The sequence below is a fragment of the Setaria viridis genome, chromosome 3 (genome assembly GCF_005286985.2).
Source record: "Setaria viridis chromosome 3, Setaria_viridis_v4.0, whole genome shotgun sequence".
In the NCBI taxonomy this organism is placed as follows: domain Eukaryota; kingdom Viridiplantae; phylum Streptophyta; class Magnoliopsida; order Poales; family Poaceae; genus Setaria; species Setaria viridis.
In genome coordinates, this window is record NC_048265.2 from 12,755,078 (window position 1) to 12,781,953 (window position 26,876).

General features: G+C 46.3%; 3 protein-coding genes across 4 annotated transcripts; all 3 read right to left on the reverse strand.

Annotated features, from left to right (window-relative positions):
* Positions 1 to 4,436: 4,436 nt before the first annotated feature.
* On the reverse strand, positions 4,437 to 11,535 carry LOC117848784 (homeobox protein HOX1A). Of its 2 annotated transcripts, XM_034730319.2 has the most exons (9): positions 11,384 to 11,535; positions 8,647 to 9,252; positions 7,741 to 7,906; positions 7,516 to 7,639; positions 7,322 to 7,434; positions 6,629 to 7,225; positions 5,685 to 5,972; positions 5,497 to 5,586; positions 4,437 to 5,402 (listed from the first exon to the last, which is right to left on the reverse strand). In XM_034730319.2, the coding sequence occupies exons 2-9, from the start codon at positions 9,120 to 9,122 to the stop codon at positions 5,031 to 5,033; spliced, it is 2,226 nt and encodes a 741-aa protein (XP_034586210.1). In that variant the 5' UTR covers positions 9,123 to 9,252; positions 11,384 to 11,535; the 3' UTR covers positions 4,437 to 5,030. The 2 variants fall into 2 exon arrangements, with proteins under 2 accessions (XP_034586210.1, XP_034586211.1); XM_034730320.2 differs by lacking the exon at positions 11,384 to 11,535 and having other exon boundaries at positions 7,741 to 7,913; positions 8,647 to 8,810.
* A 750-nt stretch (positions 11,536 to 12,285) lies between these two features.
* LOC117849053 (protein S40-2) lies at positions 12,286 to 13,351 on the reverse strand. Its single transcript, XM_034730656.2, has one exon. The coding sequence runs from the start codon at positions 13,050 to 13,052 to the stop codon at positions 12,606 to 12,608; it is 447 nt and encodes a 148-aa protein (XP_034586547.1). The 5' UTR covers positions 13,053 to 13,351; the 3' UTR covers positions 12,286 to 12,605.
* A 4,327-nt stretch (positions 13,352 to 17,678) lies between these two features.
* On the reverse strand, positions 17,679 to 26,652 carry LOC117848559 (alpha,alpha-trehalose-phosphate synthase [UDP-forming] 1). Its single transcript, XM_034730009.2, has 18 exons — positions 26,280 to 26,652; positions 25,603 to 26,130; positions 25,398 to 25,495; positions 24,900 to 25,288; positions 24,181 to 24,295; positions 23,892 to 23,993; positions 22,661 to 22,811; positions 21,306 to 21,394; positions 21,010 to 21,058; positions 20,772 to 20,872; positions 20,494 to 20,681; positions 20,261 to 20,378; positions 19,685 to 19,864; positions 19,467 to 19,589; positions 19,303 to 19,390; positions 19,080 to 19,210; positions 18,898 to 18,996; positions 17,679 to 18,264 (listed from the first exon to the last, which is right to left on the reverse strand). Exons 2-18 carry the CDS (start codon positions 26,084 to 26,086, stop codon positions 17,851 to 17,853), a joined length of 2,919 nt encoding a protein of 972 aa, XP_034585900.1. The 5' UTR covers positions 26,087 to 26,130; positions 26,280 to 26,652; the 3' UTR covers positions 17,679 to 17,850.
* Between the last annotated feature and the right edge of the window lie 224 nt (positions 26,653 to 26,876).

The window sequence follows — 26,876 nt, forward strand, 5'->3', positions numbered from 1 at the left end:
CCGAGATGTTGGGGCGACTCAAGAGACGTCGTTGCCACTGCTGGTCGTCATCATCGAGCATTGAGCCTCTGGAGCCATTATCGTCGCCGCCGCCGCTGCTTGCTGCGCTGCCCGTGTAGGCGCTGGGTGCCCTTGAGCCCCTTGTTCCACCCTCTATCCTTGGTTGCGTAGGTGCCCATTGCTGGGCCCCTAGTCGTCGGGCCGTCGTCCCCCTGTGATCGCTCTGGTGGTGGGAGTTCTAGGGCCCGTGCTACCGCTCGTATCTACTGGCGTCCCTCTCCGGGTGATGCTACACTAGCTTGGTCATAGCTATTTTGGTTGTCGGGCGGCAGTGGCGTGCTCCTTCACTGCTCGCTGGCGCGTCTTTGGATCGATATTGGATCATCACGGTCGCCTCTTGGTCACCCATGGTCGTTTGGGCCTTCCCTCTTCTCAAAGGTGCCTGCAGATATTCCTTATCGTCGTTGCCTTGGATCACTCGCTGCCATCTCATCTCTTTGCCTCTCACACGGGCCTCGGCGATCTGCTGCGTGGAGATGGTTTTGGAGGCCTTTGGCGAAAGCTTTGCCTGACATTTGCCGGTGCCGACAACGGTTGTGTCCTTTAACGTAGCTTAACACATTGGAGGTGTTGTTGCGGCCACCAAATCCATTTGGTTTCGTCAGGTGAAGACTTGGAATACTCCTCCATGGACAGTCGGACGATGGCGGAGTTGGCGTCGCTTCCTCCTTGGAGGCAGCGTCTTGCACGATCTTCTCGCTCTGCCTCCGCTAGCTCCAGGTTATTAGTCAATCGATGATGTGCGTGTATTTTTAGTACCCTTCTCTCCTGCAGGTATCGGTCGTCTCAGGTCGTGTTTAGTATGGTGGTGCTGTGGATTTCTTTTCTTTTCTATTGTATTTGTGTTGCCTGTCGTGGGTGGTGGTTCGTATAACTCTATACTCTCCTGAAGTAGTATTGTTGTAATTATCTTCGTATTAATGAAAAACGTGCATATGAAAAGATCGACGAGGACTGTGTAGTAGTAACTCCAGTTCAGAGCCGGTCAGTCACGCTCTGTCCGCTCACTCCCGTCTCCGGATGGAGGATCCTATTCCTAGCGTGTCCGATGCCGAAGCTGGTAACGGTCGTATTGATGGCCTTCCCAGTACAGTACACCCCTTCCCGAATTAAGTTGGATCTTAATTTCTGTATTAGTGCGCTAGCGAGGACGGCCCCGTACCATGCTCCGTAACAACAGCATAAATACGGAGTAGAGTACGTGGTATAGGCGTAATAGCTAGAGTGCTAGACAACGTTCGAGCTGTGACGGTGACACTGTTCACGCTGAATCCATGTCCAGGTTTCCTCCCTGACTGATATGAAAATCGATTTGCTGCTGCATATGAGTATATAAAAACTCCTGCTACGTTCCACGACCAGCACAGAATCTTGACGCATAGAATCATCAGGCAAAAATACTGAGCAAATCTTGACGCATCCACGACCAGCACAGAAAAAGGAGACGCGTCACCCTGTGGAGAGAGAAAACACACACACACACAGAACGGTGATGCTATGCTTGGAATTCTCTGTGCACGATGGAAAGATGATCCCGGGAAAGCGGGCATCCTGTTCCAGCTTCAGCGGTCACGAGAGCACGCAGGCGAGCAGAACGGGCGCCTCCTCGGCCGGTTGCCGGCCGGTTCGACGCACCTGGACGGCACCCACCTCCGGTCCGGTCCATGGCGCGCGAAAAAGGGCGGGCGCACGCCAATTGCGTGCGGCCCAAAAGAAGGAAAGAAAGGAGGGGGGACGAGAATGATGCTGCTGGCCACGACCGGGGGATAAACAAAAACATTTTCTTGGCGCGTCCGGTTGGGAGGCACGGCCGGCGTGTGGTCGCGTCGGCTCCAGCGGCCGCTCGTCCAGTCGGACGGGTCAATGTTCGCCTACGCGGCTTTGATCGTGCCGGTCAACCTTTTTTGTTTTTGTTTTCTTCCTTCTCGCAGTTGCGAATGAAATTCCATGGAACGCACGGAGATCTAACCCGCCGATCATGCGGGCAGCGTGATTTTGGTTTCGCCGGAATCCGCGAGCGCTTGCTTTCGTCGCCGCCGGGTCTCGCACGCTCGGCCGTGGACGGAGCAGAAGGGGAGGCGCGTGCCCGAGCGTTAAGAAATCAGCAGAGCCGGGACCGAGCCGCGCCCGGACGCCGTGCCGTGCGTCCGCGTCGCGTCCTGCACCGGGTCCGGGGGGTGCCGTGGGCGGACGGCTTCGTGCGGCCACATCACGGGGCACCCAGCGGGGGCAGCGGCCCGGGGGTGACGCGCGCTCGCGCCCTCCCTGTGGCAAGGTGCGCGGGAGAGATCTCGCCGAATCCCGGGCGGGGCCCCGGCGGGTTCCGCCCGTTCCAGCAATCCAGCGTGCGGTCGCCACTCGCCACCGGACCGGGAGGGCCTCTCCCTCGCTTTCGCGGGGCTAATCATTGCCGCGGCGAGGGCCGGGACGGGAAATGCAGACGAGACGAGCCCCCGGGGTCAAAACGCTGCGGTCTCGCACCGCGTGGGTGCGTGTCGCTGCCGCCTGCCCTGCCCGCTTGCCTTCCTTTGGTGAGTGCGGCTCGCGTACGAGCCGTGGACCTGTGGTGGCTGCGAGCCCAGACGTTGCCCATCGCTGGATCCACGTCCACTCGCTCCGGTCCTCGGTTCGTGGTCACGGTGCGTGGTCGGTCCGGGAGGGTTTCTTCAGACAACGAAGACAGGGGGGCCTCGTCTCATCTCATGCACTAGAACTTGAACTTCTAGCACCGGTGTCCTACCGGCGCTGCTATTTCGGGTTACTTCCACTAACAGTCTCGAGGTCAAACGTGCAACATCATGGTCATGGCCTCTTTCACCAAATTTGGCTCCTGCACATCAGCAATTCCTGAGTGGCGGGCCCCACCCCAGCTACGTTTCTCCAAGCAGCTACAACTTCCAGAAGCTGTGGTAATTAAAGTTGCAGGCAGGAATTACCAAATTGGACTGAGAGCCTCTCTTTGGCCGGAAAGAACGCGATTTCGCAACCAAAAATCCAACTATCCCCACATCCAACCTTGACCATAACGCTGTGCTAGCTCCTGTATTATTCGGACCACTCCTGCTGTCCATAGATTAGCTCACTCCCCGTGTCGGTTAGATAGATAGCTAGCCTACCTGCCCGGTTTCTGTCAGCTCCCAGTAGCTGGGGTGCTAGCTCCCAATCCCAGCCGGCCACCCCACGTCCCGGTCGCGCTTGCTGCGGACTGTATCTGCCGTGATCCCTCACTCTCTCGGGTCTCGTCGATCGACGCGTTCCTCTCATGCAGCAGCAGCCCGTGCGTCACGCTCGCAGCCATGGATCTGTAATGTTGACTCGCTCGGATTCGTTCCCATTCTCGGGGTGGACCACGAGCAGATGCGCGAGCTTTCGGTGATGGTTACGGGTAGTCCGCGGCGGAGGCATCCAGCGGCCAGCGCCGGGTTCGATCGTCTCCTAGCTAGCTGCGCGCCTGCGCCCCACCCTGATCTCGCGCGCTCGCCCGACCGCTGCTGCTCACGGACCGTGACCTCACTGCCCCTCTCTCGTCGTCCCATCGGACATAGAATGGATTTGAGGAAAAGAATCCGATGCCCCGCCGGCCGGGCGATCCTACGTGGTAAGGGACGGGACGGGAGTACTTAAAAGCTAAGCGACGTGCCACATGAGATGCTCGTTGCTCGTCCGGTCCATGGGCAGAAGCTGATGTAGTAATTGCGCAGCGATCGAACGTGTCCGTCGTCTCAGGCTCGACTCCTTGAAGAAACCTCTCCGATCCGGACATTGATGGCCGCACGCCGGTACACGTGAGGGCTGCCTGCACGACCGGCGTTAAGGACGCAGCGATCCAGTGCCGAGGAAGACGGGTTTTCTTGTCATTGGGATGCCGTGTTTTCGCGTTGAAAAATTGACTGGGTCTTGTGAGAATCCCATGGCTTGTGAGATACTGGGGGCTTGCGGAATAGGACTCGGCACCATCAGTTGACAAGACAACAGTAGGCGGCCACCGAGAAAGAAAGCATCGTTTCACAACTTGGGACCAGGAAAAGGTTTTACGTTACTGGCTGCATAATAGGCACCGATCACCTGAACACAGGCGTTCCACGATCAAACCGCCCGACTATACCAGCAGCGTGGATCGCATTTGTAGGCCTTAATCCAAACAGTCTATTACATGAAGTTCACTAGCAAAAGAGTGTTGCTGCCAGGAATTTCTGTCTGCACTTCGCTCAAATGACAGGGTTACGCTGCTAATCGTTCAGCGGAAGACGACGTCGTAGCTAACATAGCTTACGCTGCAAGTGAAAATCGATGCAAATAAAAGGGGCAAGTGAAAAAGCACGACAAAGAAAGGGTAACATCCTGCTACTCAAGAACAACTATATCAAGAAGACAGGTTAGGGCCGGGACACTGACGTAACCGGAAATGAGTTTGCATGAAAAAGTACAACCAGCTTGTTCTATCAGGGGAGTCAAACAAGTACAAACCCATGGCTGCAACACCGAAACAGAGCAAATTCTTCCAGTTCACATTACACAAGGTCTGGTACTACGTCCCATCTTACAAGAGCATCAACAGCGATGAAAACAGCACATCTCCATCCTATCATAGCAGCACCCTGCTGTTGTTACGGTCTTACCGAGCTCTTTTTCTTTTTGTAACTGAACCCTTACTGCAATGACAAATCAGTACAAATAAATCTCAACGGATAACGAATTCCTAGAGAGAGCCCCAGGAATCAGAGGAAGCTCCCCGACGGCTAAGAACAGGAACCAATAGCCCCCGAAAAAACTGAATGCTGAGCTTGTTAGTTGACTGGTATGATCTGATGAGAGCTAGCTGACATGCAATGGTCTATCTATTGTTTTTTAGGATGGCTGCAAATGTAGAGTCATACAAGGGCAAAGACCCATAGCGCTGCAGCGAAATCACGCCGACTTGAACATTTCAGGAGCAGTCCAAATTTTGGCTCATGTCTTGGCTATAAATTTCATCTGCCCTTTTTCTTCTTCATCATCTCCCGCTGTATCGCCTTTTGCCTTGCCTTGTCTGCAAGGTCCAGCCCCGGAACCTGGTCCTCAGCAGAGTCAACTTTTGACCCTCTCACGTCACTTGCGGAGGCATTCTTGCGACGATTCTTTCTTGATCCAACTTTTGGAGAGCCCACTTTTCTAGAGATGGTAGCATCCTTGTTTCCGCATGCATTAGGTTTTTCCATCTCCATCCCCTCAGGTTCGTTAAGTTGCTTACTAGTGGCCACTGGACTATTTGTATTTTCAGGGCTATGATTATCTGGACAGATGCCTTTCATCGAAGAAGCTGCCCTTGTGAAATGACGCCTACTTTCAAACCATTTGCTAACCTGTCACCAGAATGCAGAGTGAGGGTTAGACCCAATGAACAAGATAACCATGACAAGGCATGCAATTAGAAAATCATGGCAACATGGACATAACCTGACGGAATGTTAGCCCTAGTTCTTCTGCCAGGTTTTCTTTAACAGAACGGCTAGGGTATGGTTCTGTCTTAAAATGTTCATGTAGCTTCTGCAAGCAGAATGATGTGCATCAACTTAGTCGATGAAGTAAAGCAGTCTAAAATGGCTATTTCTGTTCAACTGAATCGAGAACAAATTTCACTGTACCTGATTAATTACTGGACCAAAATGTCCTTTCTTAGATGTACTATTGCTGCCATTAGAAGTAAGATCTTCATGTTTCTCATCAACCGAACCATGAAGAGAATCAGGATGCAAGCTTTTTTGAGCGCTCTGTGGAGTCAGTTCATCACTATGGTGTACAATCCTTGTACTTCTAGAGCTTTTTCCTGCAGGAGAATCAGCTTCACTCTCTTCATGGCCTTTTCTTGGTGTACTCTTCCCAGACCATTCTTCATCATCGCTAGAATTAGATGGTGCTTCACCATAAGCCTCCTTTTGAGTCCAAGAATAGGAACATGTCATGGTCAGAAAGCATAGGTCATATGCAAGTGTGCACCCAAGAGAGCATATACTAGCAAACAATTAATAATCCCATGCTACATTACCATAGTACATACTGTTGAGTTCCTCAAAGGTTACTGTCTCTAGTTGCACAAATCAGCATCAAGATTGAATGCAGCGGCACATAAGTGTAAACTACAAGCACTATGGAAATACCTAAATTCAAGACACAGCAGATCTTTTACCATTTCACCAATTACTAGATTATGCACATATGTCTAAGCTAAGGGCAGTACATAGGTCTAAGCTAAGATCACTTCTATTCCCTCCGTTCCAAATTATAGGTCGTTTCGGGTTTTCTGGATACATAGTTTTTATTATGTATCTAGTTCTAGACATAGCGTATATATAGGTGCATAGCAAAAGCTATATACCTAGAAAAGTCAAAAACAATTATAACTTGGGACAGAGGGAATAATAATGATGTTTGCCTCCATGACTAATTTTATAATCAAACTTTCGAATTTGGCTAGTTCCTGCTTGAAACTAAAGCATTCGTCTGGATGAAAGCAAACACACAATTGGCATTATTCAAGGCTAAAAACATATTTAAAAAAATCATGCACTTAAGTAGGTTGGGGGCATACATCATACAGTTTTTTGTAGTCCAACCGTTCAGTCTGCCGTCTCCCTGAAACTGGTAAAACCACACTCTGGTCCATTTCAGTCTCCATATGGTCATCATTGGAATTTGCTGTGTTAGCCTGAGAAGTGCTTTTTTCCATATCATCCACCTTACCATCGGGTAATGGAGGAGATGAAACTTCATCATGTCCACCAGTTTTTGCAATCTCCTCACAGAAATCATCAGAGTCAGATGTAAAATCTGACTCATCTGAATTTGATTCCTTTTTCTGGATATCTTTATCAGAATCCGGACCTGCTGGATCATAGTCATCATCCTCTGAGTCTTCAGAAGGTAATCCCAGGTCATCGACCTTCTTTTTGGCCGTCAAAGGTTCCGAATCATCAGAATCAGAAGAGGTCAAAAAGTTTGAGTCGTCAGAGTCTGATCCTCCATCCTCATCCTCTTCCTCTTCAGATGATCCTTCTTCCTTACTAGCCACATGCTCTTCGGGCATATTGGGTTCAAAGTCATTGTCATCTGAATCATCTGATGGAAGATCAAATGCGTCATCTTGGTTAGAGCCATTTGCCATAGTAGCTGCCTCTGGAAAAACTTTCTGCAAAAATAAATGTAGTACTGAGATCAAGGGTAATTCAAACTCACTGGAGGTCAAGGCAGTAAATTGTTACTATTCTTATAAGGGATACGTTACCTCCCAAGAGTCGTCAATGGAGAGATCACTCCCCTGGAGGTCATTTATTACATCTATACAGTCTATCTTGCAATCACACGCAGGGCAGAGCCATCCTTCATCTCCCTCAGGAACTACAAAGGAATGGTGCTCATGAATGAATGCAGAAACAAGACTTACTTAGATACTATGAAAGATAGGAAAATGGATATTACTATCTTCAGTACGCAGAGGAGGATTTAAACAGTTCTGGTGGAACCCTCTGTCACAAGCTCCATCACAGAGAATGATATCATTACCCAATGTAACATCCTTTGAACCACAATTGGCACAAAAAATCTGCGATATAGGAAACATTTTCACTGATTAAAATGCTGTGCATGACATAATTACAAGAGAATATAGACACATTGATGGAATCAAAATAACATTCTGCGTACATCTTCACAAGATATCTCTCCTTCAGAATCAAATAAAGACTCATCAATCTTCCCCTTCGAGAGGAGAGAATCAAGATTCTGGAAGACTTCCCGTATTCTCAACTTGCATCGCAGGATTTCCGCCTTTGCTCGTTCAAGCTCCTTCTCAGGTCTTATCTTATCCAAACTGCATTCTTGTACATGAGCGACAGTTATTTTATATTGTAACTGAAACTGCAATGAACTCAAGCTAAAGAAAAATCATAGCAGTAGAAATATCCCAAGATGGTTTCTGTTATATGCAAAGTTCAACGGAGAATGAATAACAACTACTATACATCTGATCAACAACTAAGCCAAATAGGCCACATAAATTTAAGGGCCTGTTTGTTTGAGCTTCCTGACAGCTTCTCAGCATGAAAAGCCAGAAGCTCAGACAAACAGGGAACCAAGCACACATCATGGTTGGCAGTGAGAAGAGGCAGAAATGATAACTATATATAAAGGGAACACAAACAGTGAAGGCAGATATCATAAGGGTGAAAGCATAAAGTTTCACTGATGTGTTTCATGTGCAAATGCGATAAAAAAACCCCATCCTTTATTAAGACAAAGAAGCACATGGAAAGGAAAATCAGGTGCAAAATGATGGGCAGCTAAGGAATGTTATGCACCTGACAAGCGTATTTTGCAAATTAAAATGTCAAGATAGTGAAACCTATTTGTCAATTCTGTTGCATGTAACATTATTGTGGTTGGTTAACAAGTAAATTTTAAGATTTTGGCTAGCAAATATTACACAGCCAAAACAATATTCAATACCGCTGGTGAAAAATTGATAATTCGTACAAACACCTTTGAAACATTAAAAACAATGCATAACATGCAAGCAACTCAAATTCAAAACAGCAATTTAGTGTGACAAACCTTTGATTTTTCCAGCCTTCACTAGCATAAGCTTCAATCAGGCTTTGCTCATAGTTCATTCGATTCAAAATGTATCTAACCCGTTTACGAATTTGAGAAAACTCGTCTGTTGAACTTTTGTTTGAGGATAAACTTTTGTTTGAGGGTCTGCCCCTTTTTCTTCTTTTGGCAGCCGGTTGTACTGGAGTCTGTACATGTTCAGTAGATGTTGTCTTTGAACTTGATGTGCCGTGAAGCACCCTGACATTATTATCAGATGACCTCAAAGTATAGGCTTTATCTGTTAGTCCTTGGGAGCCTTTTTTACCTCTGTTTGCTGCCCTTTTATAGTTTTTCCTTATCCCCATGTTGTTCTGCACTGTTTTAGATGGAGACAGCAAAACTTGATGCTCAACAGTCTCAGGTATTTGACTGGAGCTCACACCATTTTCAACCTCACCATTGCCCTCAATAGGACAAGGGGTATTTTTGTCCATAGTATGGTCACCAAAATTTCATCAATTTACAGTAGACAAAGAAAGCAGCCTCAGAAAACCGTCTTCCTGAGGACAACAATGAAACAAGAAGCTCTATATAGCTGCACCAGATTCACAAGCACCTGGCAACCTACAGGAAATAAATTAAGATAAAGAATGAATACATGAACTCAAGAGTCAAGTATCCTATTAAAGCACAAAGTCTTACAAACCCCTGGTTTGAACAAGGTTTGATTTGTTCCCAATGATTCGAAATTAGACTCAGTTGATGACCTTTTTAGTTGAAGATAAACAAGCACAGACATCACTATTAAGTGATTAGCCGCTACAAACAACCCACAGAGAATGCACTCAGCTGTCGTCAAAGTGATACATGTCCCTCCCATTACCAATCATGCATCGAGCCTTTAACAGAGACACACATTTCTTCCCATCAAAACTGAAAGCGGCACCATTTTTCCTTTTGCTACGTACACGCTTTGATTCCTCTTGCCACCCAATTATGCTGTACTGTATATAGAAACATTTTACTAGATATTTAAAGCATTCGACTAGTACAAGATTATAAACTCCCCTCATTCTTTTTTGTTTGTTATTTTAGACTTATCATGGGCATTAAGAAAAGGCAACAAACCACCACTAAAGCTATACTCTTTTAATTAGTCTCTCAAGTACGCATAGTGGCCAGTGGACAAAGGAAACATGCATTAAAAAAAGGAACTACGTCTTCAAAACTACAGGAAACACTAAAAGAAATGTTTCCTGGAATCCTATAACAACAAAACAAAAAAGAACACTCTTCACAAACTTAAATGACAAACAAAAAAGATTTCAGCTGGTGGTTTCTTATTAGAAACAAGAACAACTTAGGATATAATAAATAGGAATTCCATAAAAAAGTTGGGTTTCAAACAAAGATCTTAATTAAAAAAATTTACTAGAACTTACTTATAGAGGAAAAAAATCAAGCAAGCGACAATTAACAAACTGCGTGTTTTATTCAGATATTTCCAAAAGAATAATGCATTGACAACTTCTATATTGTAAAATCTAAATGGGGAATGGAAATAAAAGGCAAGAAGAAAAACAAGGTGAGATCAAGATAATGCCACATCTCGCTCGACGACAACACAGGAAAAGATGTCTTGAAGCCTCAGTGACCTAGGCCAAGCAACAGGCAGCTCACAGCCAGTCTCCTGCTTCCACGTGTCGCGGGCCATGCACGTCTTCCAAGCTCTCGCTCTAACCGTGCCATGCAATGCTGGGTGCCCGCAATTTTTATTGCCATAGGGTGACTTTGGCATAGCATTTTCAGGGTGCATCTAATATGAAATGAAAAAAAAAACAGAGCTACTGTATGTCCATCCTGCACAGCATTTTGATCTCCTATGAAATACTGAGTTATCTTCAACATGGCAAGTTTAGTAACAATTTGGACATGTCATTATATCAGTATTCCACAGTGGTGCTTGATTTATTTCCTACAGCCATGGTAGGCACTTGTTCCAAATGGCAGGCAATTTCACAACCAAGCAACTGGTTCCAAATCTACCTGCATTGTTTAGCTCCTATACATTCCCAGGATGCGGAACCAGTAGCCATCTACTTCCACAGCGTGCAGAGCCATCCACGATAACCCCTGAATCCACACAATTCAAGCTGGAACCTCATACCCTCCCCCCCCCCCCCCCCCCCCCCCCCAAAAAAAAAAAACAAGAAGAAGAAGAAGAAGAAGGAGGATAAGGGGAACGGGAACAGGAATTGCATATTGCAATCAGTGGTGGGCTGAGCAAGTGACCTTCCTGTTTGGCAACCAGCCAAACGAACAAGCTCCAAAATCCGAACAATTCCACCATATGTCCGGATCCCTAGACCAAACCATCAGAACCCTGGAAACCACACCCTTCAATGTGACTTCCGAACGCCACACAGCACCGGAACAGACCCCCCACCCTCGGAAATCCATCCCCACGAATTCGGTGCAGAAACACAGCTCAAAGCTCAAACCCCAAACGAAATCACATCGCCCCCAAGCGACGACCTCTATTCTAGCTCCCCTCCGCAGAACAGCCCGATGAGGAAAATCCACCCGCCAGACCACCAAATCGCGAAACGCAGCTGCGCAAATCCAAGCTCCGACCGTCGGGGTTCGACTACAGCCGGAGGGAACGAGAGGGACGAGAGCGCGCGCGCGCGAGGAGGCGGAGGCGGTAGCGAGGCCGGGTGCGAGGAGTGCCGGATGGGTCAGGCAGGGCACTCACCGCGCGAGCTGGCGCCGCGACGCCGCGAAGAAGCTTCCAGGCCCGGCGGCTCTCCTGTCTCCCGCGGGGGGCGGGGGCGCGGACGGGAGACGGAGGGGACGGCGTGAGCCCTGAGCCGTGAGCGATGCGGCGCGGGCGGAATAAAAAGGTGCTCGGCTCCCAAGCCGAGAGCCCGAAAAAGGGCAGGTGCGAATGCGCTCGCCTCTTGCGCTCGGGGGCGGCGCGGGCCGCATGTGTCAATATGGGCCCAGAATTTGGTTCGTTCATTAGTCTCTCTCGGCCACCCGCCAAAATGGGCCGATCCGCCAAATGAGTAGCGGCCCATTTATCAGCGCACAGAAGAGGCTAAACTGGTGCTGTCGTGCTGAAATGGTGGTGGTCCGGGGGAGTACGCCAGCTCTCGAATTTTTGCACGTCTCTCCCTCTCTCTAGAAATTATCTTGCGACAAAAGTTTCGCCATCACGGAAACCTACGGCCTACGGCGGGCATACATACGCGTACGATCCCCACGGAAACACGTAACCCTCGTTGTGTTAGGTCGCTCGTACTCGTACACAATACAATACAGCAATACACACATGGTGGCAAGACTTTTTCGCATCCTGCGGGAGTTTGTATTGTTCATTCGAGGTGGCAATTCCAAATAAGCACCTCATCTTTTGTTCCTTTGTTTCTGCTCCGTTCCAAACGCAACTTCCTTTTCTGTCGGACGTGACGCTCCTTGGACTGTTGGGTGCCGTCGCCGTCGTAGCGGGGAGTAAACGGGGCACTTGGGGTGAGCGGTGTATATCGGCGTCGTTTCGATCGACACAAAAACCCGTCACAAAAGTCCAAACGCGACAAGAACGTCTCTGTCCATCTCCTTCCTTGGATTCGTCCGGACCAGAGCTCGTCGTATGCGCAGGCGCAGCTACCCTCGCTCAAACTTCTAGATCGGCGTGTGGAGAAAATTAATCTGGAATTGATCGATGTTTGCTCATAAACATTACATGATGCACACCCACTTGGAAATTTAGTACTCCATTTGAAATGCAAATCCGCCTTCTGCAAATTCGGAAATCGATCGAATGAATAGCCTATTTGAAATGCAAAATTGTTCGGCTCGGCTAGCTTAGCTACGGATGAATGATCTGGCTACTGTTCGCTACGGCCATCCTCGCCGGAGGATATGACTATCTGAGGCGAATGGCGATGGATGCATGCATGGCGTGTAGCTCTTCATCAGGTCTCGAGGAATCCGGTCATGCGGAGCACGGCCGTGCGCACGGACTGGAGGTCGCGGCCCTTGAGCGTGCGCCCCTGCCCCACGCACACGGACGAGGCCGCCCTCCCCTCCGAGCACCGCCGCCTCGCCGCCAGCAACACGTGGGGCGGCACGAACGCCGCCGCGTGCTCGTCGCCGTCGTAGCTCCAGGCCCACGACGGCGGGCCGGTCGTCCCCGCGCGGATGCCCACGGGCGCCGACGAGCCTGCTGCACGGCGACGCGCGTCGTCTTCGCCTCCGCCCGGGGCGTCGCCCCGGGGCTGCTTGTTGCCCGCCGCCTCGAGCTGCTGCTGGTGGCCGTGGCAGTGGCGGTGGTCTTGGTGGTGGTCCGGCCATAGCACGTCGGCTTCTTGGATCTCCTCCATCTCCATGGCCGCCGCCGTCGCCGCCGGAGCTAAGCACATCGGATCTGCACGCGACGACCGAGGTCGTTCTTGGATTCTTGCTAGTGTGTGTGAGTGGATTATCCGATCGATCGATCTGCGCGCGGTGACGTGCGCATATATAGGGGAAGCTCCGGCCGGGTTAATGATGTGACGTGACAGTGAGCACACCGGCGAGTAACAATGGCGTCACCCGGCGTGCGTGCGTGGCGCCGACTGCATGATAGCTGGGATCGAACGGCCGACCAGGCGGCGCGCGCGGTTGCTCGGCTTCGTAACGGTGCAGGGCTTTAGGCCGGCCAGCCGGCACCCGTTGCAAGTTACTGCCGTCTCGACAAAGAGGGCTAATTAACTGAACCTTCTGGAAACGACCGAACGCTAACCGAACTTCGTCGTTGCCCGGCACACGCTGTTTTCATGTGCAGCAGTGGAGACATGGTGTCAGCAACGACTCAGCATGGCAACATTTGAATTTTGAACTGCATCCTTTCAAAAAAAAAAAGGAGAGCCATTTGAACATAATTTGACTAGCTAGCGCAGTAGTACACGATTCATCACGGGAGACGGTGCATCGCGTTGCATTCACATGCCAAATATAATGCAAATGATCCTGACTCCGTTTGGAATATACCGAGGTTTGGCAGGGAATTACATAGAGATAACTTAGTCCGAGACAGGTAACGATGACAGTAATGAGGCCATGATAGAGTAACTACGACGTTGAATAGTCACACTTAGCTCCTGCAATATCTTGAGCGTAGCCCGGTTATTGTTTGGTCCTCATTCTGATGAATAAGGGTTAGCTGACAACGTACGACACTTGCAAAGAAAAGACTGGTGCGCAACTGTGCAATGTTGCATCCTTCCAGGCTTCTGTCTGACTTTAATTGTGCCTGCGTAAGAAACAAAATGGTCAAAGGAAAAAAATGTTGAGGAAATTGGCCTGTGGAGGGCCAGAGCTAGTTTAAGTTTAATGTTATTTAAGCCTAATGAGGAGCTTATTTTTTATGTAATACCGTAATGTATGAACTCACACTGCTAATCTTCTTAAATGATAATGCAGTGCTCCTACAAGCTTTTAAAAAAAAGGCAAAAAATGGCAAGCTATCAGAACCAAGTAGTGTATAAACTAGACCAAAGGCAACAGCGTGCTTCGCAATATTTACCTCCATAAAACAATATGCAATTTTATTTTTATCCTAGATCAAACTATTTTAAGCTTGATGAATTTATATAAAATATATAAATATTTATGATATCAAATGAGTATCATTAGATCTATTATGAAATATTATTTTCATATTATATCTATTTGACCTCATAAATGTTGATACTCTTTTCTATAGACTTTGTAAAATGTAAAATAGTTTGACTTAGGAAAAATCTATAATTGCATTCTTTTTTTTGGACAGAGACTATAAAAAGAAAATCGTAAAAACCATCATGCAACTTAGGAGTTTTCAAAAACCCACCTACAAGTCATTTTGTTTCAATTTCACACCTTCAAGATTTATTTGTTTTCATATTCTCCCTGGCTACAATGACGATATATGTGGCACTTGTTATTATCACACAAATCCTACAAATGTTTCCCCTTTATCCAGTGTGGCCTATAGTAGCTTTTATTGAAGACGTAGCCAATAGCAGGAATGAAACAATTGTTATTGTATTATTATTTTTCAATGTTTAACAAATGGCACGATCTTTCAGTCGCTACTCCCTTCATTCTAAATTATAAATCATGTCACATTTACCCTAAGTAAACTTTATCTAGTTTTGACCAAAGTTATAGAAAAAATGTACAGATATCTATATCATCAAATAGTTTAATTAGATATGCCGTAAAATATACATCTTGATAGTGCATTTATTTGATATTATAGATTGTTAACATATTTTTCTATAAACTTAGTTAACATTAGATAAATTTGACTTACAATTTGAAACTGATGGTACGGTGTACCTAAGCAAAATGGAGGCGTCGTGAATCACGTTATCTATTAGCCTTGCTAGACTTCCTGTTAATTAATGTATACTCGATTTCGTACTTGACCACGACATGTCAAGTTGTACAAGGGTGCAGGGTTCTCCTCTTCCTGCTCTCCTTTCTTTTCCTTTCTCACTCTCCTTTGTGAGCTACGCTAGTTTTGCTAACAGCAGTGAAAAACCTTTGCACTGGAAGATTCTGCTCTAGGGAAAGAAGAAAAGGAATCGACCGTGCAAATACTACGAGTTCCTGTTTATCAGCTGCATCCATCAGCATATACAGTAGCAATTGTACCCCAACTTGCAAGACTGGTAATGGCACATGCGTATGATGCGTGTACTATAACAGCATTGTTAGGCATCTCCAACGACCCTTTCTGCGATTCTCTTGAGGCCTGGCCACCATTGTGGATGGGTAGGAAGTTCAGCTCGCCAAACCTGCATTATTTCCAAGCTGCCAAGCATATCCCTTGGCCATCTTCAAGCAATACATCGCGTCGTCGTATATGTTCCTCATGCCTAATGCGTTGATACTGCTAGTCGTTACTTCCATATATATATATATAAAGCCAACAAATCCGTTACAAGCATGCGGCCCTCTTCAGGTGCATCGATCTTCAGCCAAGGACCACATGAACAGCATGGATTAATTTCATATCATCAGAGGCTTAATTCTTGATCTTTTATGGGAGAACTTCATCACATTTCCTGAACTCGAAACTTCAGCAATTTTTTTTTGCAATCAATTCTCAAGATGCAATTAAGAAAAATGCCAACGGGCCCTACATTTTTCGTCGCAAAGAAAGAAAAAAGACCTCACTTGATTCTGGATCTCAGCTTCTATCTCTTCCTAGCAATTCAATTCTATCTACCTCACTTGAAGCTTCAGAAGCACAACGCAAACAACCAAACATTTCTACACAACACCGACGATAAACAAGCGAGCTACGGACAAGAAAAGGGATTTCCGGGCTCCGGCGCGGATCACGACCGAAAACGCTAACAAAAACCGCACCGACGGGATGAAGAAATAGGTCGCCGCGGATGCTACCGACGACGACGCGCCAACACGGCCGACAACGGCGACGGGCGGCGACGCGCGGCGGAAGCACCACCTCTGGTGGCCATGGGTATATCGATCGGAGACGACACCAAAGGCCTCCACCCTTCACGTTCACCGCAAGCGGCAGCGCCAGCAGCTGATGCGGCTTCCTCTACGCGACGGCTACAGCGCCAACAAAACCCCGCCGCGTCTTCTGCCTCCGCCTCGTGGTCGTCGGTGTCCGGCCACAGCACGTCCGCCTCCAGGTACTCCTCCGTCCCGTCGAGCCCAAGCCCGGCAGAACCCACGGAGGACGGGCCGGAGAGGAAGAACCCGTCCGACGACAAGCCAGACTCAGACCACTGCGCGCTCGACGTCAAGCTCGAGATCGACGAGACCGGCGGCCCACTGAACGGTTCGCACGAGAAGTCGACGGCGCCGCCCGCATCGTACTCATACAGCTCGGGAAGAGCCGCCGGCGGCTGGTAGCTCTCCTCCTCCTCCGGCGACGGCGGTGGCGTGTCCGGCCACGGCCACAAGATGTCGGCTTCTTGCAACTCCTCGTCCATTCGCTCGGCAGCTGGGGAAGAATCCAGCTACGCTAAACAGCCGAGCATTTTATGTTTGCAAGAGAACCGCGTCGACGATCGGAGGAGGGCTGCTCGGGGGCCCTGACGTGACGTACGGGGCACTCTTCTCTTCTCTTCACTTAATTTCATTTCAATCCAATGAATATCCATGCTTGCAAACTGCTGGCAAATCCAGCGACGGTCTCTATGTCTTAAGAAACGCGAGACTTTCCCCACTTAATTATGTGCAGCTTGTGCTAACTCAGAAATGTCGCCGTCACCGAAAATGTCTCCGGTTTTTGGAGGAATTCATTACTATTGAATAAGCACCGGGAATTTGGACTTGTGGAGTTCTTTGTTTGCAAGAATCGGTTTATAAAAAATTGTACCCGGTTTGAGGGGGAGGTCGAGCTTGATTGGAGGGGTTGGGTGCGTGAGGTGATCAGGTGACGGAACTGAGAGCATAAGAAATGCCAAACTGCATCGCTCAAATGGATAAGCAATCATGAAGGCCCGTGGCTTGTCTGACCAAGTAATGCAGGAATGTGGTTAGGATGGGGATGAAGGCATCCAATCCAAGCATGAGCTCCCTTGATTGGGATTGCTCATTGCTTGCATGACAGCATGAGCTGCATTAGTATATGGGTAGCTTTCTCTTCCTGTGCAAGTTGATTCCCCCAGGGGCTGCAACCTCCCTGCCTGCAGTATCAGATGATTTCAGGCTCGCCCTTCTATAAGCATGCATGCAGATAAATTTTTTTTAACCTTCATACGAACAAGTGTTTTCCTCTCACAACAAATCAGCCGTTTCAGCTTTTCAGCCGGCTTATAAGCTGAAGCGAACAGGCCCAAGATTTTCACGTCTAATAAGTACTGAGTGAATTCTCAAAAATTTGTGACCAGAATTGTAAGTCTAAAGCACCATTTCAAAATGACAGGTTGCAAAAGTTGAAAATTGATGCTTCGTGTCATCTTCACGTTTTAGACAGAGCGAAGTAGAAGAACGAGCCGATTAAACACCGCAACGATTGCATATCATACCAAAAGCCATACCTCCCTAAACTCCTTTATCCTTTCCATTTGCTCCACTCTCGCAGTTTAATGACGAGCACAAATTTTGTACAGGATTGTACAGCACCCTGACCGGCTACGGGTGTAACTCTGTCACGCATATGAGAAATGAATATTTTTTTTCCAAGGGTTACCAGAGGCTTGGTGCTATTTACTGCCTATCCAAGAACATGTAATCGGCATTGCTGGACTGGAAGCCAGCCGTTGCCGTTGCCAACTCTTTGAGGAAGGAGACAACGTCCTCCGATGAGCTGAGCAGGAAACGGGCGTTGGACCGCTTCCTTCCAACGGCGCAGGAGAAGTAGTTCTCGCCCTTCAGATCGAGGACGGAGGATCCCTCGCGCCAGCTGTGGTCGCTGCTCGTGCTGCTGTGACTTGATGAGGACGACCTCTCTGATACAGCCTGCTGCACCTTCTGTGTCCTGGACTGTGAGTTCCTGGAGTTGCTCCTGCCGTTTGATGACCTTCCGTTTGGCCTCCGGTCAAGGGCCGTTGAGCTACCCTCTGGTTTTACTTTGGATTCAGATGGGTACTCAGGATCGAAAAAGACATAGATGTCCTCATCCTGAAAACAAGAGGAAGCGGATGTTACCAAATGAAAGCCAAAGATCAATAGAATAGGCATGGTAATTATTCATCAACAATCAGAAAACTCAGTATAGTACATGGCTGAACTTAAATAAGAATCCCTACAGTATAAGCTTTTAACGATGGGAAGGAAACGTGGAATCCATACAGAAAGCTCCTCCATTTTTTTATAACTGGTATTTGCATGCATATCCAAACATCTAGCAATTTCGGTCTCAAGCTTATCCAAAGAATTTTGACATGCACTACTAGACTCATTTTGTATTGTTGCATCAGCAGATTGACAAGGATATTTCTTTTGGTGCACTAGTGACTCAATACTTTCATTAATTTAAAAGTATTAAACTTAATGTTTTATGTGAACATTGATTTTTCTTCTTAAGACAGTTTATTCTAAAAATGATTTCTAAATAGTAACAGGGTATTTTAAATTTTTACCATCATCAAGTCGGTAAACGAGAGGAGAGCTATAGTTTCCTTTGACAGTTTTACTTTGATCAAACATATTTCAATTTTCACACAAAAAATTGCAGCATATTGATTTTCATCATGCTTCTGACATAGTAAACAAATTGATTGGAGCAAGAACATGAACTCACTGCAAAATTACCTTTCCAAGGAAGTGCCCTATGCATAGGACATAGTCAATTGGAGTAACCATGTTTTCGCTGTGAACAATCTCCCCTAAAATACGATCAATTGCAGCACCCTATGGAAGGAACACAGATGATCTGTAAAACTCAAACTAACCAAATATGGAGAAAAACATCTACAATTATGAAAACCACTGACCTTTGTAACTCCAACAGACCGAACTTCAACTGACCGGCTCCCTTGAACAACATCAACAGCAGCATTTGAGATTGGACCAGTCCACAAGTGCTGCAACATATCTCTTGCTTGTAGCCTTCCAAATTCAACATCTTTGCAATAGCATGTGGAAATAAAATGTTACCATGCAAAACCATTTTACTTCTTTGATAAAAGAGAATATGCATGGAAGATCAACACCTACCAGCATATTTGTAATTCCACACAAATGATGTTTCACGGTGTTCGAAGTGGGACCTTGGGGTTCTTTCCGTAAAGTATTCAAAAACATGCTGGGGAAAAACAAAATTTATCAGAAGATTTATATTAAGTGGATACAATAGGACATTATTCATGAAGCAGGCGAACCTTTACACTGTCAACCCAGTCCATGTTCAGATGCTCGGGCATTGTTGTCATCCATTCTCCATAAGTTGGGCGTAAAAACATCCCATGCTCTGCAGCCAACCACATTTTAAATTCTCCAAAATTCTGCACACATGGACAGATGTGTTGGTTTTGATGGGAAATAAAGTGGTCAATCGATCAAATCTAAACTAAAGAGACAGGCCTGCTCGGAGTATTACTTCATCGAGAACACTCCTATCACTGCCGCTGAGAACAATAACTGTAGTATGCTCATCTTCACAGAGGGCTTTCAGAGGACCCTTTAAGTCAGGATGCAACTTGAGTTCCATTTCCTTGATTTGGTCACCACCCCTTCTCCCAGAGGATTCGACTGGCTCAGTCAATGTTGAATTGAAACCCTACATCCAGTCATATATACAAACACCGATAATTGAAGTTGTTACTGTTAAGGTGAAATTAAAGTACTTCAAAGTGCAAGGGTCCTGAAAGCCTTCTTACGGAAAGCCAAAAGTGAAAACTGCACTGGCATTCCTAAATCACTAAACAAAATCATTGGAGACATGAATATGCCACAAATTTGTCATGATCTACTCTAGCAGAAAATGTGAGGCAACAACCAGAGTGAAGACAATAGCCACATAAGAGAAAACTATGCGATTGTTCATAACTCTACAGAGAGTACTTGCTACAAGATACAAGTGAGCCATTTCTGAATTATAATGCTCAGTTAACATGATTAAAAATTGCTCCACAACTGGTCAAGTATGATTGTATGAAAGAAGAAATATGGTTACCAATATGAGCAGACGATTTTTAGATCGCAGATATTGCTGGATTGCCGTTTGACTTGGGAGCCCAGGAGGAACTTGTCTTGTTCTCAGTTGTGCTTCAGCAACCGTGTCATTTAGCTCACTACATGAAAAATGAAAGGATAGTCATCAGAAAGCCTCAGTTGCAAACAAATTTTTTACCAAAGGGACTTGGTCCACCAAACTACAAATCATGCTACTGGATGTTAAAACCTCACCACACAAAAGTTTCAGCCCAATCTTGAGCCGTGTGAGTTGTCACATGAGCATAGTTATGCCTGTGTCGTTTCTCCCTCTCATCGGATGACATCGTCAAAGCATGACGTATTGAATCTGCAACTTCTGTAATATTCCAAGGGTTTACTAGAATGGCACCAGCTCCAAGTGACTGGGCTGCCCCAGCAAACTGTAATTGCAGTAATAGCAATAAATTTAGAAAATAAAACATTTCTCCCAGAAACAAGACAACATATGGCATGCACAATTCATCAGTTACCTCACTAAGTATCAGAACTCCTTTCTTAGATCCTTGGCATGCAACATACTCATAGCTCACAAGGTTCATCCCATCTCTCAGTGATGTTACAAGAGCCACATCTGAACAAATAGGTGAAAATTAACATGTATAACAAAAGGCATTAAATCTCTTATTAAATGAATAAATAGGGTATATTGAAGGTGGAAGCAATCCCCATCTGCCCAAATGTAAGTATCAAGAGAATTGTAGTAACTACCTGTGACGGCATAAAGAGCGCACAAGGCATGGAAATCAAGAGATCGATCCTGCAAGAAATACATTTTCAGATTCTATTTTAAAAAAAAAATGCATTCAAGCATTTTTATGCAGTTTTGAAATCTTGATACTTCATTTGTAATACTTCAAACAGATAATATCAGTATTAGAACCTTGTGTTGGTAATTCTAATGGGTAATGCCTACTCAGCAAAATATGTGATATAGTGCTTAGGTAAAAATTAAAATTAGATCATAATACAGCTATGGAGGCAGCAATGAAAAGTGTGAAAACTACCAGATGATGAATAGGGACAGCAGTTAAGGTTCCAAAACGACCATTTATGCGCCCAACAATTTCATGCACTTGACTCGTAAGCTTTTGATCTGCAGATCATAGTGACTAGTTACTCAGTGAGCAAAAACAATTACGTAGAACTTGCAGAACAGATAAATGGCACTATGATACAAAACCAGCAAAAAAAAAACTCGGACCTGCGGGGGCAAGACAGCCCCCGGGTTTTTTGCTTAGGAAAAGACCTCACACGGGCCGAGATAACCCCAAGCCTCTGCCCCACCCTTACACAGGGCCCCGTAACCTTGGAAGACTATCACTGGGCTGGTGACCACTTCAACTACCCCAGGTAGGAGGGTCCAAACCAACCACAGCTATGACCTGGGCCGGGCCTTGACCTGTGCTTTGGTTATGATAACAAACGAGCAGAGTTTTTTAACCCCAACATGAAATTCGCTCCCACGAGGAGTCGAACCCAGAACCTGAGGAGTGCTACTGAGGCCATCTAACCAATTCAGCTAGAGACCCTTTCGCAAAACCAGCAAAAACAAATGTAAAGCAATTTCTTTAATCTATTTTTCCAGAAGTATGATCCTCATAAGAGCAGTAACCCATTTTCAAAAGAACAGATGTTTTAAATAAAAGTAATAATAATAAGTTTTTGCAAGCAGCATACAAACTGCTCCCTCCGATCACATAAAGGTGCTGTTTTGGATAACCACAAGGTCTCTATAGAAACTAATAAAAATGTGACATTGTGAAAATGTTTTTGAGGCAAATATATTAGCAGCTGCACATGTTCTAGGACCAAAAATATTGTTCATTTAATAAAGGGAACAAGTTATTATATATGCATGTAATGTAACAGGACGTACATAGGACATTAATCTAGCACTACTGTAAAGCTATTGAAAACCCCCTTGTTGAGGATGATACAGCATACCCCAAGAGTCAGAAAATATTTTTAGCATACAGAATCTTTCAGAACTCTGCTGTCTGAACTAATTGAATCACTGGAGCTTATGATTCTGTAGGGAAAAGTAGAGTTAACCCATTACAGAGCAAAGAATGCAGTAGAATTATCTTTCTCATTATCCAGATAAGTAAAAGGACATGGATACCCGAAACTTGAAACAAAACTTAATAAATACCCAATTAAAGCCTCCTGTGCCAAATAATACCATGATAGCTAACTCGAAAAAGGATTTTTACTTAATACAGAAGACATTAAGATGTAAATTAAGAACTCATGCAAGTCAAATCATATTTCTGCATCCTACATACTGCACACATTTTTGCAGATTTGCATGAAGTATCAAGTATTAACAAATAAGGGGGAAGACAGAATGGGCTCATACACTCAGGAACGTCAGTTCTTGTTGGCACAGCAATCTGCAGTAGAACAACTTTGTCGTTCCAGGCTGGGTTTTCCTCAAGAAACTTTTCAAAGGCCAAAATCTTTTGTGGAATTCCCTTAATCATGTCAAGTCGATCAACGCCAAGCATTACCTATCACATTAGAATAGAAAACGAAACTATATAAGGAACAATAATAGATCGTTAAATGTCAGCAAAAAAAGACAGAATTCAAGGTTAAAGGAGTTACAGAGGTTAGTAAGGCATGTAAAGAAAAAAGAGGAATTTTGTTGATAGCAAAAGGATTAAGATAAGTAGCAACTGATGAGCACTTAAAACTACTAATATGCACAAGGTAGAAATAAAAGGTGGAAAGGAAAATCAGTAGTGGTATCCTGTCACCTAGAGGGGTGGTGATCAGCTAACATTAGAAAAGAAAAACTGAAGACTTCCAGGGCATTCAAATTCAGCAACCACTGTACTGTAGAGTGCACTGGATGTTCAAATCAATGCATACATAATACATATTTTAGTGATCACAGCAGAAATACTGTCCTGCTTATCAAATTGATCACTTTGATAAAGTGCGGAGAAATGTAGGGCCCACTCAGCTATGACCACAGATTATTGACCAGCTATGTTCAATAGTCATTTCAATATAAAGCTTCAGGCTGATATGGCATTTATTCTTCAGAGGTGAACAGTTTTTGAGTTTTTCAGTAAAATCAAACAATTCAAATGTTTAAGAAATGCTATCTTGTTCTTGTATTCTTGTGCTGACATACATAGCAAATCCTTATCCTGATGACAAGCTATAATTATAGATACATTAATTTTGCATCTGTAATAGGATTACCGTGAATTGCTCATGCTAGCTGACGATATTATAAATTCAAAAGACACAAAAGTCTATTCTAGTTTTGAAAGCGATAACACAAAGTTCCAAGCATCTCACAGATGTGTTCTCAAAAAAAAAGAAATAACACAGACTTGAAGGAGTTAGAAAACTACTTTATCATGTTGGCAGCCCTGCTACAAAGCAAATGTTTTCAAAGGGGGCTCACATAAAGTCACAAATCTATAAATAAAAAAGTGGTTATGGACCTTTCCATGCGCAATTTGTCAAGCTAACAGAAAATCAGATGGAGCATATAGTGACGAACATGTTTTCGCATCTGATTTATTATAATGATTTATAAGTTTATAGTAAGTAAAGGACAAGTTCTTACATACCTTTCGACCAGCAAAACGTTGTGTTAATTCACTGATGTGCCTTTTAACTGCTGGAAGCTCCAATGCTCGCTTGAAACGATCAGAGTCTATCCCAATAGGAAACTGAAGATTTCAGCCCAAGTGAGTGAAAAGAATCATTCATTTTGCAAATATGTTTCGGATAACCAATGAATAATCAATATGAAAATGAAAATGCACAAGGAATTATCAAGAGAATGGAAATAAGATTACAATATACTTTAAGTATGTCTACAACATAGCTCATAAAAACAATAGTCTTGATGATTACCGCTGCAACCCTTGTTAGTCTTCCTTGGTCTTCCACACCCTCAGGGGTACCCTCAAGTCCAAGTATTCTAGTGCAAGCACTCACAAAATGCCTCGCATAATCATAAGTATGAAATCTGAAGAAAATAAATCAGACCATCATGAAATAACTCACATAAGTGGAAACTAATAGCTTCATATGCAGAGATCAGTTCATATGCATTGGCCTGCATTTTTTAATCTTAACCTTTCTAGAATAAATTTCTTGGAGTTGCAGAAAATATAAACATTACTAAATAGGTTTTGCATCTAAAGTAAACTTCCATAGGTGACTGATCAGGTCAGTTGGAGCTAAAAAAAATACATCAACAATATTGTGGATCTGATACATTCCTACCATGATAGCAGTACATCACAGAAGCACCACAATCTCTAGCACCACTTTCTATATTATGCAACTTTTTTACGAGGTTATAATTTCGCACGAGGCTGTCTGAACTAAAAAAAACAATTACTAAATGGGGATGAGGAGTAGATTTATTTCTGGACAAGGAAAATAACTAATTACTGCAAAAAAAAGTTCTGACTCAGTGAGGAATTACATGCACAAAAAGCATAGTCAAAGGCATAAAGTCACTTTAAATCAAAGCGTAAAAAGGATACTCAGTTAAGCTTCTCAGCTTTTTTGACAATCAAATACAACAAGAGGACAGCAGACACAAAATCAATAGATATGCTTACCCGACTAAATCGGCACACAGCACAGAGCGAAGCAGCTCTAAGCGGGATGGCAGTGTCCGGTAAATCTCTGATGACGGGAATGGCGTGTGCAGGAACCACCCGACCTTCATATTGTTGTCATGGTCCTTGAGGCACTTGGGGAGGAACATGAGGTGGTAGTCATGGCACCAGATTACATCCCCCTCCTGGTAGTGCTGGTAGACAACATCCGCGAACATCTGGTTAGCACGCTTGTACGCGTCGAACTGTGACTCGAAGTTCCTCGTTGTTGCCAGCCTGTCCTCTTGTGGTAGTCCTAGGTAGTGGAACAGCGGCCACAAGATGTTGTTGCAGTACCCGTTGTAGTACTGGTGCACAATCTCCTCATCCAGGAACACCGGTATGCATCTCTGAGGTGTTCAAGCAATACACAAAAAATGTTTCAAATTATTAGAGTGATAACAAAAATCACTGTTCTATTGACCCAGACCATGGAATTTCTCACGAATTACGACCAACCTTCTCAGCAAGTGCTCTGGTGAGGGCTCGCTGGCCAACCTCGTCAGGAACGTTGACGCCCGCCCAGCCGATCCATTTCGCGTCGACGTCCTTCACGCCTTCAGCAAATTTTTCGTATGAGCCAAGGTAACTGTTGGCGCAGAAGTGGAATGCATGCATCTCCCGTTCACATCGCATTTGGGAGGAGGTTAGATTTTGGAATTACCGAGGAGGGCGCTCACGAGGCCACCGGCGCTGATCTCCAGCGACCATTGGTCCTCGCCGCGGCGGTTGGCAGACACGGGGAGGCGGTTGGCGACGACGAGGAGGCGCTGCTTCATGCCGCGGAGGCCGAGGCGGCGGAAGCCGCTGCGGGAGCCGGCAAGCGGCGGTCGCGCGGCGTGCCCCGACGCCGCGCCACCGGCATCCTCCATATTGGCGGGCGACGCACGCCCAGGCGACTGGACGCCATCCGCCGCGAAGGCCCCCGCGGAAGCGAAGACGGGTTCGGCGGCGTCGGTATCCATCGTGTCCGACGCGAAGATGTGGCGGCGGCTGTGCTCCCGCTCCCGGAGCATGCGCTCGACGCGGGTCGGGGAGCCCGCGCCGCCGCCGTCGCCGGTGAAGGGCGAGGAGGTCGGCATCGGCGCCGCGTCGGCCCTCCCGCGGTTCCTGCTGCTTCGCTGGCCGCCCGCGGCGTCAGAGCTCATGCGCCGCCGCGACTCCCTCGCCGCGTACCGGCCCCGGCCCCGGCCTGCAGCATTAGGCGGACGCGCGTGGTGAGCGACGGATGACGACGACGAGACGGCGCGGCGAGGCGGCGGCGGCAACAGGCGGACCCGAGCAGGCCCATCACGCAGGGAGAGGCGGGTTTCGGAAACGAAAGATCAAACGACGACTCACCCGATCCCGAGTCGCCGCCTCTCCGATCGATCGCCGCAGCCGCTCCCTCCTGGGAACCCGAACCCCGCACGCTCGATCCCTTCCCTTGGAGCCTGGCAACAGCTGTGGCGGCGCGCTCGCAATGGGGGACTGGTTCGAATCGCGAGGCGGAGAGGAGGAGGACTACACCGCCAGAGCTACGGCATGCAACATGCAAAAGGGGCCGCCACGCCTCGAACTCGTACGCTTGTTTGCGAGCACGAGTGGGATGCAGGTGGGGAAGGGGGATTGGGCTTTTTATGGGAGCCTGGGGAGGCCGAGCGAGAGTTTGGAGTACAGCTATGTCGCCTATTGCAGTGGCACGCACCCCTTCCCTCACCTTTGCAGTTGCGAACCATAGGCAGGTGGGTGCAGATTCATCTCAGCTTCATTTTTTCATCATTTATGGAACAATATCGCAGTAGTATGGATCTCGTCAGGGGTATTTGGAAAAAGAAAGGGCATCTCCCAAGGAAGGACATCCCAATGGAGATCATCGGCTATATCAGGCCCTCCAATCGGTACTTAACATTTTGAGCGTGATACTGTCTCCGATTTGATCTGCTTCGTCACTATTTT